Source organism: Nycticebus coucang, chromosome 12 (genome assembly GCF_027406575.1).
Source record: "Nycticebus coucang isolate mNycCou1 chromosome 12, mNycCou1.pri, whole genome shotgun sequence".
Classification (NCBI taxonomy): domain Eukaryota; kingdom Metazoa; phylum Chordata; class Mammalia; order Primates; family Lorisidae; genus Nycticebus; species Nycticebus coucang.
Genome location: NC_069791.1, coordinates 101797387 through 101813606, shown reverse-complemented (window position 1 = coordinate 101813606; position 16220 = coordinate 101797387). Strand labels below are relative to the sequence as shown.

At 50.8% G+C, this 16220-nt stretch overlaps 1 protein-coding gene across 1 annotated transcript in view; it reads left to right on the top strand.

Annotated features, from left to right (window-relative positions):
- The window catches only part of PPL (periplakin), a 51204-nt gene that overhangs the window by 19258 nt on the left and 15726 nt on the right, over positions 1-16220 (top strand). Inside the window, exons 2-8 of the mRNA XM_053557349.1 lie at positions 6918-7017; positions 12123-12277; positions 12934-13054; positions 13707-13832; positions 13919-13960; positions 15051-15212; positions 15324-15431. Coding sequence (XP_053413324.1) covers positions 6918-7017; positions 12123-12277; positions 12934-13054; positions 13707-13832; positions 13919-13960; positions 15051-15212; positions 15324-15431 — 814 coding nt within the window. The remainder of the gene's footprint in view (positions 1-6917; positions 7018-12122; positions 12278-12933; positions 13055-13706; positions 13833-13918; positions 13961-15050; positions 15213-15323; positions 15432-16220) is intronic.

Here is a 16220-nt window from a genome sequence, read left to right as displayed (position 1 = left end):
TAACTAGGTAGCAATTATTACTCCCATTTTACAGATGATGAAACTGAGGCTCAGAACATAAAGCAGCTCCTCCATGGTTATGCTGCTGATTGGTCCAGTCAGTATGTGAGCCCTTCCTGGCTCTGGATGCTAATGTCTTTCTCCTACACGGGCTGCCCCCTGAGTGACCTTGGTTGGGGTGGTGTTTTCCCTTCACCAGATTTGCTCACTGGGTGACAAGCAAGTGGGGCTGATGGCTGCTGCCCTCAGCACGTGCATTCGTGTTAATTTCTGAGGAAGGAGAGAAAGAGCTGGGTGGGTCCTTTCAGCTGGTACTGAATGCCTCCCCTTCTCTGGGGTGGGTGACTGGGGGTGCATAGGTGTTCCCAGCTCAGTGGTTGGTGGTCATCTCCCTGGGAGAGATAGGGCTGGGGCGAGGGTGGTGGAGAAGGACTGTATCTCGGCCTCCATCAGCAGGGCTAGTGGCCCAGTAGCAGCCACATCGGGCTGTCCCCAGTTCATGGTTCGTTAGCCACATGAAAAGCCAGACCAGCCCATCCAGTTCCCGGCACTCCTGGGGTCCATAACCCTTCCTGCATGTTTTTGACCCACCCACATTCCTGTGCTCCTGGCATGAGCCTCTGTGACTCCCCTGGGGCCATGTGGCCTGCTCCTATGGCCACCTGGAGAGTGAGGGGCCTCTATTTGGAACCCCAAACCCAAAGGGCAGGAGGGCTGACACTGCCTCCAGAGGACTAGGTTCAAACCTCAGCTCTGTACTGCTTTCTGGCAGTGGGACTGTTCAAATTATCAAGTCACTTTGTACCTCAGTTTCCCCATTAGTAAAATAGGGAGAACAATGCCACTTACTTCAGAGGGTGGTCCAAATAGTCAGCCTTCTGTGAGCCTTAACTAGCATCTCCTGATGGCTGGGACCTATTTGGAGGTGGCCCAACCTCCTTGGAAAATAGGACAAAAGGCTGAACCTGACTTGAGGGTGAGGGAGGAAGAAACAAACTCCTACTAATTATAAATGGCACTCACCTTTTTCTTTGGTGACAGCTTTATTGCAGTATAATTCACATACCACACAATTCTCTTATTTAAAAAGTGTGCAATTCAGCTCGGCACCCATAGCTCAGTGGTTAGGGCGCCAGCCACATATACCAGGGCTGGCAGATTCGAGCCCAGCCTGGGCCTACTGAACAACAATGACAACTACAACAAAAATAGCCAGGCGCCTGTAGTCCCAGCTACTTGGGAGGCTGAGGCAAGAGAATCATTTAAGCCCAAGAGTTTGAGTTTGCTATGAGCTGTGACGCCACAGCACTCTACTGAGGGCAACATAGTGAGACTCTGTCTCAAAAAAAAAAAAAGTGTACAATTCAGTGGGTTTTGGTATATTCACAGAATATACCAAAAATTTTAGAACATTTTCATCACCCCAGAAAAAAGCCCTGTAGCCTTTAGCAGTCACTCCCATTGCCCTCCCCCAGCCCCTGACAGCCATGAATCTGCTTTCTATGGACTTGCCTATTCTGGACATTTCATACAAATAGAATAATACATGGGTAATGTCATTTGGGTTGTTTCTACTTTGGAAAACAACTATTTTTTCCAACTATTATGAATGTTGCTGCCGTGAACATTTGTGTGTAAGCTTCTGTGTGGACACGGGGTTTCATTTCTCTTGGGTACATTCCTAGGGGGTAGAATTGCTGGTCCATCTGATAACTACTTAACTTTTTGAGGAACAGCCACACTGTTTTCCACAGCTGTTTACTAGTTTACGTTCCCACCAGCAGTAAGTGAGGGTTCATTATCTGTATCCTTGTCGACCACTATTATTGTTTTCTTTTTTTTTTTTATGGCCTTCTTAGTAGGTGAAAAGTGGCATCTTGTTGTAATTTGGGGCACTTGGCACTTCAAATTAATTTGTTAAGTTCCTACTATATGCTGGGAGCCCTGAAAGATTGTCACATGGAGTTAGTAAGGACCTGCTTAGGTTGGAGTCTTGGCTGTGCCATCTAATTACTCTGTGACTGTGGGAAAGTTACTTAAACTCTCTGGTCCTCAGTTTTGACATCTGTAAAGTGGAGATAATAATATAATTACCCATCATGCTATCACCTACCTCACAAGGTCGTAAGGAAGATTGTCAGAAATGGGAGGAGCCTGGCACATTAAAAGTAAACATTAGCTCATACTAACACGGTGATGATGGTTGTTGCTGACCATGGGCTCACGTGATTTTCCTAGTACCTGTATGAGTAGTTATCAGCCCAGCCATTGATCATTTAGCTTCGGTAGTCTCTGGAGCAAGATGACCTGAAGGGAGAATCCCTCTTCACAAACTGTGTGACCCTGAGCCAGTGTCTTGACATCTCTGAGCCTTGGTTTCCTCATCCATAAAGGGAGTCAAGAACCTTTCCGGGGTGAGGAAGATATTGGGGAAGAGCCAGAATGTGTCTGCTGTCTGGCAAAGCACATGGCAAGTGTCAAATGACCAGGATGCCTTTGTAGTCATCCCAAGCCGCCAGATGGGGAAACTGAGGCTCCATGAGGGTGGGGCACTTGCCTGGAATTGATTAGTGGTGTCCAATCTATTTTTTTCTCTGTCACACATTGGAAAAAGAAGAGTTGTTTTGGGCCACACTTTAAATACAGAAACGTTAACAAAACAAGTTCCGTGCATACTTTTCATGATATCAGGCACCACTGATAAGCAAAAAAAGTCCTCGCAGAATCAGCGTGCAGCCTGTGAGATGCAGGTTGGACACTTCTAGTAGGCAATAAACTGCCCAACAGGACTGGTGCCCAGCCCATCTGACCATAGGTCCGTGCTAAACCCCCTTGGTTTGTCACCATTCTGTCCCACCAAGAACCCAAGGTCCCTGGGCTTTGGCCAGAAAAATAAGCCTGGCCAGGGTGTGTCCCAGAGGTGGATTTCCTTGCAGTGCCCCTACCCCTCTGTGAAAGGGCTGGCTTGGGAGCTGGCCCCGTGCCCTAGGGTGGGGCTGGGCTCAGGAGGGACCAAGGCCCCCACCCAACCCACACTGCCAGTCCTAAAGGTGCTCTGTACAGTCAGGGGCTAAATATTTGGGCTGAGACTCGCCACCTCTGCATGCAGCAGGCTGTGCTAATGGTAAGTGACTGGGGTGGGTGTGTGGGCGTCCATGGGGCTCACATTGTTCATGTGGCTCAGCCAGGGAGTGGGGGTCAGATGTGATTCAGCTGCTCTGGAAGGCCAGCTTATCCCTCCTTACCCAGATCCTCCACCTACTGTCTCCCCTTTGAGCCTTTCTAGCCACCCCACTAAGCACCGGCTTGTCTCCATTTCAGGACTTGTCAGAACCTTTACTGGCTCATGAACGTATCAAGGGTTGGGGTAAGGTGTTCCTAATTGCCTCGGGCAAGGACAGGAGGAAGGAGTAACTAGTAACTGAGACCCCATTTTGGGAGTCTCTGGGTTGACTTTGTAGAAGATGCAGCCTGGGTCTTATTCCTCGAGAGCCCGCCAGGTGCCACGTATCCAGGCCTGGCAGGCAACAGGTCCTAGGGCAAGATTTGGGACCTGCTTGTGTGCTGCTGCTATTTCTGCCCCTACCTCTTGCCACCGCCCCCGCTTCCCTCTACGTCAGTAAGACCTGCAGTGCTGGTCCCTGACTCCAGAGGTCATCAGCATCCCCAAGGGGGACCTGTAAAAACTGTAACAACAATAATGATACAGCCTCCTGGACCCAGCTCTGGAGATTCAGATTCAGAGGGTCTGGGTTAGTGCCCTGGAATCTGCATTTTTCATCCTACAGTGGGTAGGCCCCAACACCTTGCCTTGGGGAAAATTACTCTGCAGTGCTGGTGGCTCCCCTCTGTCCTGAGGGTCAAGAGCCCTGCCCTGGCCCATCCCAAGGGACACACCAAGAGGACCTTCCTCTCTCGTGGCCTCTCCTCCCTGGAGCCTTTTTCGCAGGGAACTCAAAACTCCTCCTCGTCCAACAGAACCCAACCACTACCGCCTCCTCCAGGAAGCCTTTACTGATCACTTCTACCCCTGTCCAGTAGTCAGGAGGTTTCTCTGGGTATCAGCAGCCCCTGTGCCTGCCTCTGTCCTGTGGCTATTTCTATAAATTGCCTCTTGGTCTTGGGGCGAACTGTTGGAGGGCGAGGCTGTATCTGTGTGAGGGACTAGGCCTGGCACATAGCAAGTGCCTAATGACTACGGGTGGAATAAAACATCTGAGTACTTAGCTGCTCAGGCCCCACTGTGGAGTCATGTAAAAGAGTCTTCAATGGAGATTGGTGGGGGACAAGGTATAATTTTGACCATCACTGGTTGGCTGGGTAACCCTGGCCAAGTTGCTTCCCTCTCTGATCTCTGCTTCTTCCTTAGTTTAAAGAAGGCTCACCATGTGTCCAGCCTCACCAAGGCTGCTTGCAGGACACCCTCACTCCCTTTGTAACACCCCAACCCTGGGAAAGGTGCTGTTCCTCTATTCCATGTGGCAGGAAAGTGGAGGCACAGAGAGGCCAAGCAGCTTGGCCAAGTCACATAGCCTGTAAGTGGCTGATCAGAGTCAAGATTTGAAGCCACAGTTGGTTCCAGAGCCAAAGTCTTAACTATTGTTATGGTAGGGGCAGGGGGGCAGGGGGGCAGCAGACAGATGTGACAGAAGAGAACACTGGGACCCCCGAGGGAGAGAGCCATGCAGGGTTCAAGCTTCTTCTCAGTCTCTGAGAACGTCAGGAGGGAGGCTGGGCTTGGTGCCAACGGGACTGTCACAGCTCCCTGACTCGAGGTGTGAGCAAGAGCAGCTGGGTGTCCAGCAGAACCTAAAGACAGTTTTATTTCTGTGGATCGTATTTGGGTGCTTACTTCACATGGAGAGAGGGCTTGTGGTTTTCTGTTTACAATGGAGAGAGCAAGTTACCTTTTAAAAGTACATTTAGTTAACTATAAAAAGTAAGGAGGTTGAAAGGAAAATATCAGGTGATTAAGGTTGCTTAGTATTCCATGGTGTGCATGTAGCATGATTTGTTATCATTGGAAATTCAGCCATAAAAAAGATGGTGACTTCACCTCTTTTGTAACATCTTGGATGGAGATGAAACATATTCTCCTTAGTAAAGCATCACAAGAATGGAAAAGGAATTATCCAATGTACTCAATACTAATATGAAGCTAGTAGACAATCTAATGCATAGGAGAAAAACTCATTTCAATTCAAGTTGTGGAGAGGGGTAATGTGGGAGGGGGAGAGGGGAAGGAGGTCGGGTGCTCTCACTGAACGACATGGGGTTGGGGGTTTATATGTGTGGGACATAACCAAAAGAGGGACTCTACCTAACAAAATCAAACATATATATGTGTGTGTGTGTGTTTTGTTTTGTTTTGTTTTGTTTTTTTAAGAGACAGAGTCTCACTTTATTGCCCTTGGTAGAGTGCCGTGGCATCACAGCTCACAGCAACCTCCAGCTCCTGGGCTTAGGCGATTCTCTTGCCGCAGCCTCCCAAGTAGCTGGGACTACAGGCAGCCGCCACAACGCCTGGCTATTTTTTTGTTGTTGATGCAGTTTGGCCGGGGCTGGGCTCAAACCTGCCACCCTCACTGAGCTGGCACCCCACTCACTGAGCCACAGGCACTGCCCCACAAAATCAAATATTTTGGCCTGGTTGTTTGTACCCTCACATGAACCTGAAATAAATTTATTTAAAAAAAAAATAAATAAGGGACGGTGCCTGTGGCTCAAGGAGTAGGGCGCCGGTCCCATATGCCAGAGGTGGCGGGTTCAAACCCAGTCCCGGCCAAAAAATAAAAATAAAAAAAAAAAATAAATAAATAAATAAATAAGGATGCTTGAACAAGAACTTGCTCACAAATGTTCATGGCTATGTGAGTCATAATGGCCCAGAGGTGAAAGCAACGCAATCATCCATCAGCTGTTGAATGGATGTGGGTGGAAGCTGAGGGCAGGTGGGCCGAGGGGCTCCGGGAGAGGGGGGGCTACAACCCCATGGGCAAAACAGGGAATATCCACGTGAGGGAGTATTATTCAGCCACAAAAGGAATGAAGTTCTGACAGATGCTACAATATGAATGAACCTTGAAAACACTATGCTGAGTGACAAGCCTGACACAAAAGGACACATACCGTGTGATTCCATTTATATGAAATGTCCAGAATAGGCAGATCACAGAGAAAGAAAGCAAATTAGTGGTTGTCGGGGCCTACAGCTGGGGGTTGGGGGTAGAGAGTGACTGCTCTTGGGTGTGGGGCTTGAGGACAACAAAAATGTCTGGAATTGGGCTCGGCACCCATAGCTCAGTGGTTAGGGTGTCAGCCACATGCACCAGGGCTGGTGGGTTCAAACCTGGCCAGGGTCTGTTAAACAACAATGACAGCAACAACCAAAAAAAAACAAAAAAAAAATAGCCGGGTACTGTGGCGGGCACCTATAGTCCCAGCTACTTGGGAGGCTGAGGTAAGAGAATCACTTAAGCCTAAGAGTTGGAGGTTGCTGTGAGCTGTGATGGTACGGCACTCTACCCAGGGTGACATAGTGAGACTCTGTCACAAAAAAAAAAAGTCTGGAATTGGATAGTGGTGATGACGCTTACCCAACTCCATGTATACTTTAATTGGGTGAATTTTATGGAATATGAATTATATCTCGATTTTTAAAATATGTTGTGCTTTGCCAATGTGGCAAAACAGATGCATTAGAAAGTAGACCCAAGTTGGGGCTGACATCTTCCAGGTGCTATCTTGTCACTGTGACTTCAGCGACATCAGGTGTGGGGATAGCTGAGCTCCCTCAAAGGCTCTGTGGGCAGCTCCTGCTCAGAGACTGAGCCGGGGACAGCCTGGGAGGACAGGGTGCCAGTGGGGTTGTAGAACCTAGGCCCCGCAGCCCACCTGCTCTTGGCTTCCGCCCACAGCATCTCCAACAAGGAGCTCTCAGAGCTGATTGAGCAGCTGCAGAAGAATGCCGACCAGGTGGAGAAGAACATCGTGGACACTGAGGCCAAGATGCAGAGCGTGAGTGACCCCTACTCCTGCCCTGGGTGCCTCTGTGCTACCAGCCCCACCCAGGACGATGGCCATGTCAGAGTCAGTGTTTCTCAACCAGGGGTGATGCTTCCCCCTTGGGAGAAGGGTGCTCTTGGCATCTAACAGGTAGGGGCCAGGGATGCCACTAAACATCTGCCACATACAGACAGTCCTCCCACAAGGAATCACACAGCCCAAATGGTTGTGGTTCCAAGGTCAGGAAATTGCTCTGCGTGTAGCATCCTCGATGGGAAGAGGAACCTTCTTCCCAGGACCCCGGGGTGCCAAGTTCTTGCCCTGTGCCAAAGAGAACCATAGTCTCAGGAGCCAGGCCCCAGCTCTGCCCCTTACTAGTGACCGTAGGCAAGTAAGTCACCTTCCTGTCCATGACTGTGATTTCCTTTAAAAGGCTAAGCACGACCCTCCCCATCTGACTGGGTGGCTGTTGAGATGAGACAACACAGGTGGAACACAGGGCTCCATAGTGTCATCGCTATCATTATTCTTAACCACTCATGCCACTGCTGCCAGCGTAACGCCCCTGTGCCATGCTAGACACTCTGCAGCACTGAAGACCCTCTCTGCAAACTCTCCACTAACTGGTGCGGTTAAGTTCATGCCCATTTCGTACATAGTTGGAGAAACTGAGGTTCAGAAAGGGGCCGGGGTGACTGGTCAGTGACAGAGATGTTCCCAGAAGCATCCCAGAGGTGGGGTTGCAGATTTAGCCAATAAAATACTAGTTGTCCAGTTATGTTTATATTTCAGAACACAAAAATAATTTTTGAATATTAGTATGTCTCACGTGCTGTTTGGGATATTTGTGCTTTTGTTTTTTTATCTGAAATTCGAGGGTAACTGGACAGTCTGTATTTTCTCTGGCATCCCTACTCAGGGGAGGTCAGAGCAGTGGCGTGAAAGGTCAGAGGAAGCCAAGGTCTGGGTGTTGTGGAAGGCTCCTGTACCCCACTGCTGTCCCTGGGCACAGCAAAGCTGCTCTTCCTTCCCTATCTCCCTCTGAGGGCCTGTCCATATGCAGCCCAGGGGGTGGACTGGGGTCAGCTCAGCTGGGGCTGGGAGAAGGGGTGGGAGGAAGTGGGAACTCTGTTCCCTGTCGCCAGCTGCCCCCCAAGGGGCCACTCTTCCTGCCTGGGTCTTCCCTCACACCACCTTCTCAGTGTCCCTTGTCACTTGTCTTCATTCTGTTCTCTCGTGGCCCCCAGGGCAGTGTTTTCTTCTTTCCTAAATGAAAAACAGCTTTTTGGGGTGTGTCTCTTTTTTCCTTCTAACAAAAGTAATATGTGTACACTGCAAATGTTCCAGGACAGATTAACAAGTATAACAAAACAGAAACACATAGAATCTATCACCAGAGGAATCTGTTAACATGTTGCTGTGTATCTGTTTGACGTGTGTGTGTGCGTGTGTGTGTGTGGGTGTGTGTGTATGTGTGTGAAAGAGAAAGAGAGAGAGAGAGAGAGAGAGAGAACAGGGTCCGACCCTCTTCTCCTTTCCTTTGCCTGGAGGAAAGACAAAGTAACAAGGATGTATCTGAAAGACACTTTTGAACTGTTTTTTTTTTTTTTTTGTAGAGGCAGAGTCTCACTGTACCGCCCTTGGGTAGAGTGCCGTGGCGTCACACGGCTCACAGCAACTTCCAACTCCTGGGCTTACGCGATTCTCTTGCCTCAGCCTCCCGAGCAGCTGGGACTACAGGCGCCCGCCACAACGCCCGGCTATTTTTTTGTTGCAGTTTGGCCGGGGCGGGGTCCGAACCCGCCACCCTCGGCATATGGGGCTGGCGCCCTACTCACTGAGCCACAGGCGCCACCCTTTTGAACTGTTTTTTATCTTCAACTGAACAAGTCTTTAAAAAGACACCAAGTTCTAAAAACGACACAGACTAGGCGATCTTCCTCTTGTTTTCTTTCTGTGGAACACATCATTATTTATTAATGAAATTACCAAAAGTTCTCCTGAATTTGTCTTTTTTTTTTTTTTGAGACAGAGCCTCAAGCTGTCACCCTGGGTAGAGTGCTGTGGCATCACAGCAACCTCCAATTCCTGGGCTCAAGCGATTCTCCTGCCTCTGTCTTCCAAGTAGCTGGGACTACAGGCGCCCGCTACAACGCCCGGCTATTTTTTTTTGGTTGCAGCCGACGTTGTTGTTTGGCAGGCCCGGGCTGGATTCGAACCCACCAGCTTAGGTGTATGTGGCTGGCGCTTGAGCCACAGGTGCCAAGCCAATTTTTCCTTTTTTCATTGAGGAGAGATTCGCATGACATAAAACAAGTATAAGCATCACTGCTGTCTGGTTCCAAGATATTTTCAGGACTCCAAAGGGAAAAATCTCACACCCACAAAGCAGTTTCTCCCCGTTCCTTCTTCGTCCAGCCTCTGACAACCACAAATCTGCTCTCTGTCTCTATGAATTTATATGTTTATTCTGAATATTTCATATAAATCAGGATCTTATACTACGTGGCCTTTTCCATCGCTATCCAAATGTTTAAACATGTAGGAAAGTTGAAAGAATCGTCTAGTCGGGCTGGGCAAGGTAGCTCACACCTGTAATCCTAGCACTCTAGGAGGCTGAAACAGGTGGATCACCTGAGCTCAGGAGTTCAAGACCAGCCTGAGCAGGAGGGAGAGAGACCCTGTTTTTACTAAAAACAGAAAAACTAGCTGGGTATTGTGTCAGGCTCCTGTAGTCCTAGCTACTCAGGAGGCTGAGGCAAGAGGATCACTTGAGCCCAAGAGTTTGAGGTTGCTGTGAGCTACGACACTGCAGCACTCTACCCAAGCAGACAGAGTGAGACTCTGTCTCAAAGATGATAATAATTGTACAGTGCATATTCACATCCCACTTCTCTCTCTACCAGTAACATCTGCCATTATTTGCTCAATCACTGCCCATCAGTGTGTAATTTACTAGATACACCAGTCACTATGATTTTATAAAACCTTTTTATTCAGGTATAACTAATATAAAGTTCTTAGAAGTATTCATATTTCAAGAGTTCACCTTTGCAGAGTTTTGCATGGGTGAGGTACCCAAGTAACCATTGCCCAGACCAAGATAGAGGCCACTTTCCAGACAGCTCCCCAGAGATCTTCCCAGTCAGTAGACCCTGGACCGCTTACCATCGATCCAATCAGCCTGACTTTGGACTCTTGAACACCAGCCCCCTCATCTGGATGTTCTTTCTCTCTCATCCAGCGTGTTTTCAGAGACCATGCATTCCCACCCAGCCCCTGCAGGAGTTAGGCAATGATTAATTAACTTCTCTGTTTGCAAAATTAATCTTTGATCTGTGACTCAGATCCTCTGGTGGTGATAGCGTCGATAAAATTCTACATGAGCCAAGAAGCGTGATGTTTTGTTGTAATCAACTGGCCAGCCTTCCCCAGGGTTAGGGGATGCTGGGTTCCATGGATCTTTTGAGTTTGGCCTCACCCCAAGCCCTGGCCCTGCCCTCCTCTAGGAAAGATGGTCCAAGAGGAAGCCAAGTCTCTCTACTGGTAGCCACAACACCTCTATGCATTTCTAGTTTCTTTTGCCATTTCTTTCTTTTTAAAAATTTTTAAGTGAAACCCTGTCCCTCAGGCTAGGGTACAGAGGCATCATCATAGCTCACTGCAGCCTCCATCTCCTGGGCTCAAGTGGTCCTCCTGCCTCAGCCTCCTAAGTGTTGGGATTGTAGGCACGAGCCATGGAGCCCGGTCTTAATCATCAAGTCACACTTTCTGTATCGTGAAATGCTCCCATTGTAAATGTACCAGTCAGTGATTTTTAGGAACTTTAGTGAGTGGCACACCTGTCCCCATGAATCAGTTTCAGGATATTCCTCCCTCCCCCGCACCGACCCCCCACCCCATGAGATCTTTGGTGCCCACTTGCTGTTAGTGTGATCCCCACCCCTGCCCCAGGTGGCCACGAATATACTTTCTTGTCTCTCTGGATTTGCCTGTTTCAGACATTTCGTGTAAATGGTCCTTCTCCATGATTTCCCCGGTGTCTTTGGCTTCTTCTCATGTGTCCTCAAGGCTTCTCCAGAGGGAGCACATTCCTCCAGGTGCTCCGCCTCTTTGCTGCTGATTTGTAATTCTCAGATCACTTTGCCTCTTCTGTGGGTGGGTTTTTCTCATTCCAATTGTAGAGAAGGGGTCACAGAGACCCAGCAAGGGGGAGGGACTGAGTGTCCAACCCTCCATCCTCACTAACAGACAGGTCATCGCTTCCCCTGAGGGGCAGGAGCTCAAATGTGTGTGGAATGAAGTAACAGGTGCGTGTTTAGCTGCCTATTCTCCTGACTGCTGTCCTTGCTCTTCCCTAAACAAACTGAGACCCTGGACTCATCAGCAGTCTACCAGTGGCACCTCCCAAGTATCTCACCACTCTGTTCATTCTCACCAACGTCCGCAGGTGCCACCCTCATGCTCCCCCAGGCACTGTCACAGATAGCCAACTGCCCTCCTGACTCATGGGCTGGCTGCCTACAGCCTCTCCCTGCAGAGCCCCTGGGGCTCTGCCTTTCCCTCCTGGGGGACCCCTGCCCACAGATCCTGCTTCCCTTCCTTGCCCAGCCCACCTCTCTCCACTCCTGTTTCCTCTTCCTTCCTGGCCTCCCAGCCTCATGGTCTTCATTAAGCCTCAGGCATGGCTTGCTCTGCCCTGCCTCAGGACCTTTGCAAAGCCTGTTCCCTCTGCCTAGAACATGCTTCCCTTCCATCCTTCATGTTTAGCTTGTGTCACCACCTCACAGGGGCCTCCCTGACCACTGGAGCTGAAGTAGGTTCCCTCATTCTATCTCTGGCATGTTTCCCTCATAAACACAGACTCGTGAGAACTTGCAGTCACCTACATGAGCCTTACATGTTGTTACCTTCCTGGTGGTCTCCCAGGCTGCACCTCGGTGGGCAGGGCCACACCTCTTGTGCTCAGCACCCAGTAGGCTTTTAAGCTGTGTTTGCTGAATGGCTGAAGGAAAGGCTGGCCTGGGGCAGGGAAGCCCCTCTCTGGCCCCTTCCTTCTGCCCTCCCATCACTGCAGTCCCACTCCCTTCAGCCCCTTTCTCTGGTGACCCTCACAGGACCTGGTCCAGCTGCAGGAGGGTCGGCAGCCTGAGCACCGGGACATGGCACTGCAGAAGGTGTCAGACTCAGAGAAGCTGCTGTACGTGCTGGAGGCAGATGCAGCCATTGCCAAGCACATGAAGCACCCCCAGGGGGACATGATCGCTGAAGAGTAAGTCCCTTCCACTCCTGGGCCCAAGGGAGCCATCCGGGGCTGTGGCCAGACCAGGAAGTTTATTGAGGGGTAATGAGGTGCCAGGCGCTTCATGTTGTCCTCATGGGTACACCATTTTGCAGTTGGGGGTGTTGATGTTCCTTGTTCTGCTCACAGTATTATGAAAGCTCCCTGAGTCACGGTGCTATCTGACCTCTGAGCTTATGCACAAGCTCCCCTCTGCCTGGGCCCCATTCCTGACCTCCCAGGCTCATTACTCATGCTGAGGCATAACACAGAGGGATCAGCCAGCCCCCTTGACTCTCACGGCCTACCCTCGGCCATTATGGCAGGAACAGGGGTCTTTTGGTGCCCCGTGACCCCTGCACTTGTCCTCTGCTCCATAGTGGGCTCCAGACAGCAATTGACCTGCCAGTTTCTTCTGGAATCTTTTATGGTTCTAAGCACATAGTAGGAAATCAGGAAAACCTTGATGGGAGAAGGAAGATTGAAGGGAAGTGGCCAAGAGGAGGGGTGGGAGGGTACAATGACTGTCTGGACCCAAGGCCACCATCATTCTGTGCTTACAGGCCACTGAGGCCCTCTTCTGTGGCATAAGCATTGCCCTCGGCCAGTGAGCCCCACTAAATGGGTGGCCTCTCCCCATTCCCCAGCATCCGTCAGCTGAAGGAGCGTGTCACCAACCTACGTGGGAAACACAAGCAGATCTACAACCTGGCAGTGAAGGAAGTGGACCCACAGGTCAACTGGGAGGTGCTGGTAGAGGAGAAGCTGGTATGGCAGGCAGGGCCCCTGGCTCTGGTTCGGGAGGGGGCCGTGTGGGCTGGGCTGAATAGTGGGCATTACCATCCTGCTAGGGGGCCAGAACCACAAGGTTTTCTGATGTGCCAATGAGAAAAGTGATGCTCAGAGAGGTGTGGTACCAAGTCCAGGGTCTCTCATCAGAAGTGGAAGTTTCTGCTCCTGGCCCATCAGTCACTCCATGCAACTGCCCTAAGGCCTCCCCTCCCAGTTTGTTGGGGTCCTGGCAGGGCTCTGTGGGCAGGCAGCAGGGAGTGGCCAGACTTCCAGCCTGCCGCAGCCCGAACTGTGCCCTTGATGGGGCATTTCCACCATATAGAAATGAGTGGCTACCTGGCTGGCTTTCCCGGGTTTAAATATCAGCTACCCCACTTTTAGCGGTGTGACCCTGGGCAGGTGAATTCCCCCTGCCCAGCCTCTGTTTCCTCATCTATGAAATGGAACCAGTGGCTGCATGAGCCCCTGGGGTTGCTGGGAGATGACTCGTGTAAACACTCACCTGGAACTTGGGTGAAGGTGTCGGTGGCATCTCCCTGCTTCACTGTGGGGCCCATACTCACCCCTCGGCTGTTCCCATCATCCACCCCCAACCATGTCCTGTCCCCTCCCCCTGCCGCCTGGGCAGGACAAGCTGAGCAGTCAGAGCTTTGGGACGGAGCTGCCGCTGGTGGACCACCAAGTGGAGCAGCACAACATCTTCCACAATGAGGTCAAGGCTATTGGGCCCCACCTGGCCAAGGATGGGGATAAGGTAGGGTGCGCAGTGGTGGTAGTGGGGACCCAGGGAGGGAAGGGGTCACACCTGCATCCTGGCCCTGACCAGTGCTCTGTCCTCAGGAGCAGAACAGCGAACTCCAGGCCAAGTATCAGAAACTGCTGGTGAGACAAGAGCTTATTCTTTGAACGTGATACGAGCATGCAGTGAACACCCCTGTCAGAATGGAAGGGGATGTGGTGGGAAGAGATGTGTCCGTGCCCCTTCCTGATAGACCCCAGGGGTGCAAGCTGTCCCGCCTCCTGCTGCTTATTTCCTTATGAAGCACCTGCTGTGTGCCAAGTACACCCATGCACCACACTCCATGCCTTTTATGTAAAAGCATTCTACTCCCCTCTCCCAAACCTTTAAAGAATGTATTCTTTTAAAAACTGCGTAAGTGCTACCAAAGTGCTTCCATGTACAAAAGTTCTAAACATCTCAGAAGTGCGAATATAGAGACAGCATCATATAGCGGCTAGGAACCCAGTTGCCTCCAGCCCTGGGTTGTTAGTGGTGAGACCTGGAGTGATTACTTAGGCTTCTGGGCGCCTCAGTTTCCTTGTGGGTGGACTGGAGCTCTCATGAGTCTCTGTCTCATAGGATTGCTTTGAGGATTAAATTATTGTCACTGTTTTTGTTTGTTCGTTTTGTTTTTTTTAAGTTGGCCAGGGCTGGGTTCGGGGCCAGCACCCTACCCACTGAGCCACAGGCACCGCCTCAGGATTAAATTATTTAATATTAGTGAAGTCCTTAGCACAATCCCGGCACAGGGACTGCTGTATATACATGTTATCTACTGTCCTTATCCTACAGAGCAAAATGCAAACATTCATCCTCCCCGCTCCCCCACTTTGAGCCCTCTATAAGATGATCATGATAAAGATAAAAATGGGAGCTGTACCTGCTGACATTTATTGAGCACCAACTGTATGCCAGTGTATGTGCCTTAGGAAGTTAGCGAAGTCATTATCTGCATTTTATAGATGAGCAAACTGAGGCTCCACGGAAATGTCAGTCCCATGAGGGTTTTGTCTGTTTCCTTCACTGCATTATTCCCAGTGCCTGATGCATAGTTGGACCTCAGCAAACGTTTGCTGAATGAATTGATTCATTTCAGAGGGTCAGGTGACTTTTCCATAGGTGTGGATGGGATGGGCACCTGGCTGGGAAGTGGCAGAGCCTGGCTGAGCCCAGCCTGTCCTGCCCCTACAGGCGGCATCACAGGCGCGGCAGCAGCATCTGAGCTCGCTGCAGGACTACATGCAGCGCTGCACCAACGAGCTATACTGGCTGGACCAGCAGGCCAGGGGCCGCATGCAGTATGACTGGAGTGACCACAACCTCGACTACCCCAGCCGCCGGCGCCAGTATGAGGTAGGTGGGTGCTGGGGCTTGGGGGACTGGGGCGGGGGAACTGGGAGGGAGCATGAGGCTGCCAGGCTGAGCACTGAGTCCCCTGCACGGTGTGCTACCCCCACACTGCAGAATTTCATCAACCGGAACCTGGAATCCAAAGAGGAGAGGATCAACAAGCTGCACAGTGAGGGCGACCAGCTGCTGGCAGCGGAGCACCCGGGGCGGAACTCCATTGAGGTGCGTGTGCCCCAGGGTGCGACACCTCCTGGGAGCCTCAGGCTGCTCCCGAAGGTGGGGGTCCTGCAGACTGTATCCTGAGTCCATCTGTCACTGTGTTTCCCTATCTCCTCCCTCTGACTCTGCCATACCCTACTGTCAGCCCCTGGACTTCTGAAGCCCATTCGAGGCCTATATTGGTTTCCTGGGGCTGCCGCCAACAAATAACCACAAACTTGGTGGCATTAAACAACAGAAATTAATTCTCTCACAGTTTTGGAGTGTCCTAGGGCCTTGCTCCCTCTGCAAGCTCCAGGGGAGAATCCTTCCCTGTCTCTCCCACTTCTGGTGGACACCAGCAACCGCAGGCCTGTAGCTTCATCACTTCCATCTCTTTCTCCATCTGCACACGCCTCTGTATCCTGTCCTCTTCTAAAAGGACACCAATTAGATTTAGGGCCTGCAGTCATTCCAGGATGATTCACCTTGAGATCTTTAACTGTATCTTCAAAGACACTACTCCCAAATAAGTTCTGAATGGATGCAAAATTGTGGGGTAGGGGGAGGTACTGTTCAACCCCGTACAGTGCCTTCGTGAGAATTTTTTAAAGGTGCCAAGTGGGTGGACCCACTTGCCCCCTGTCCACTGCATAACCTGAACACCAGCCTTGCTTGGCTCCTTGACAAACTCCTATGTCCTCCTCCCACCTCTAAATAAGAGCTGGCTGCCCCTGTGGCAGCCACACCCAGGCAGATGCCAGATGCCACGATCTCCACCATCCTTGGGCCTGGAATCCTGCTGGTCCTTCC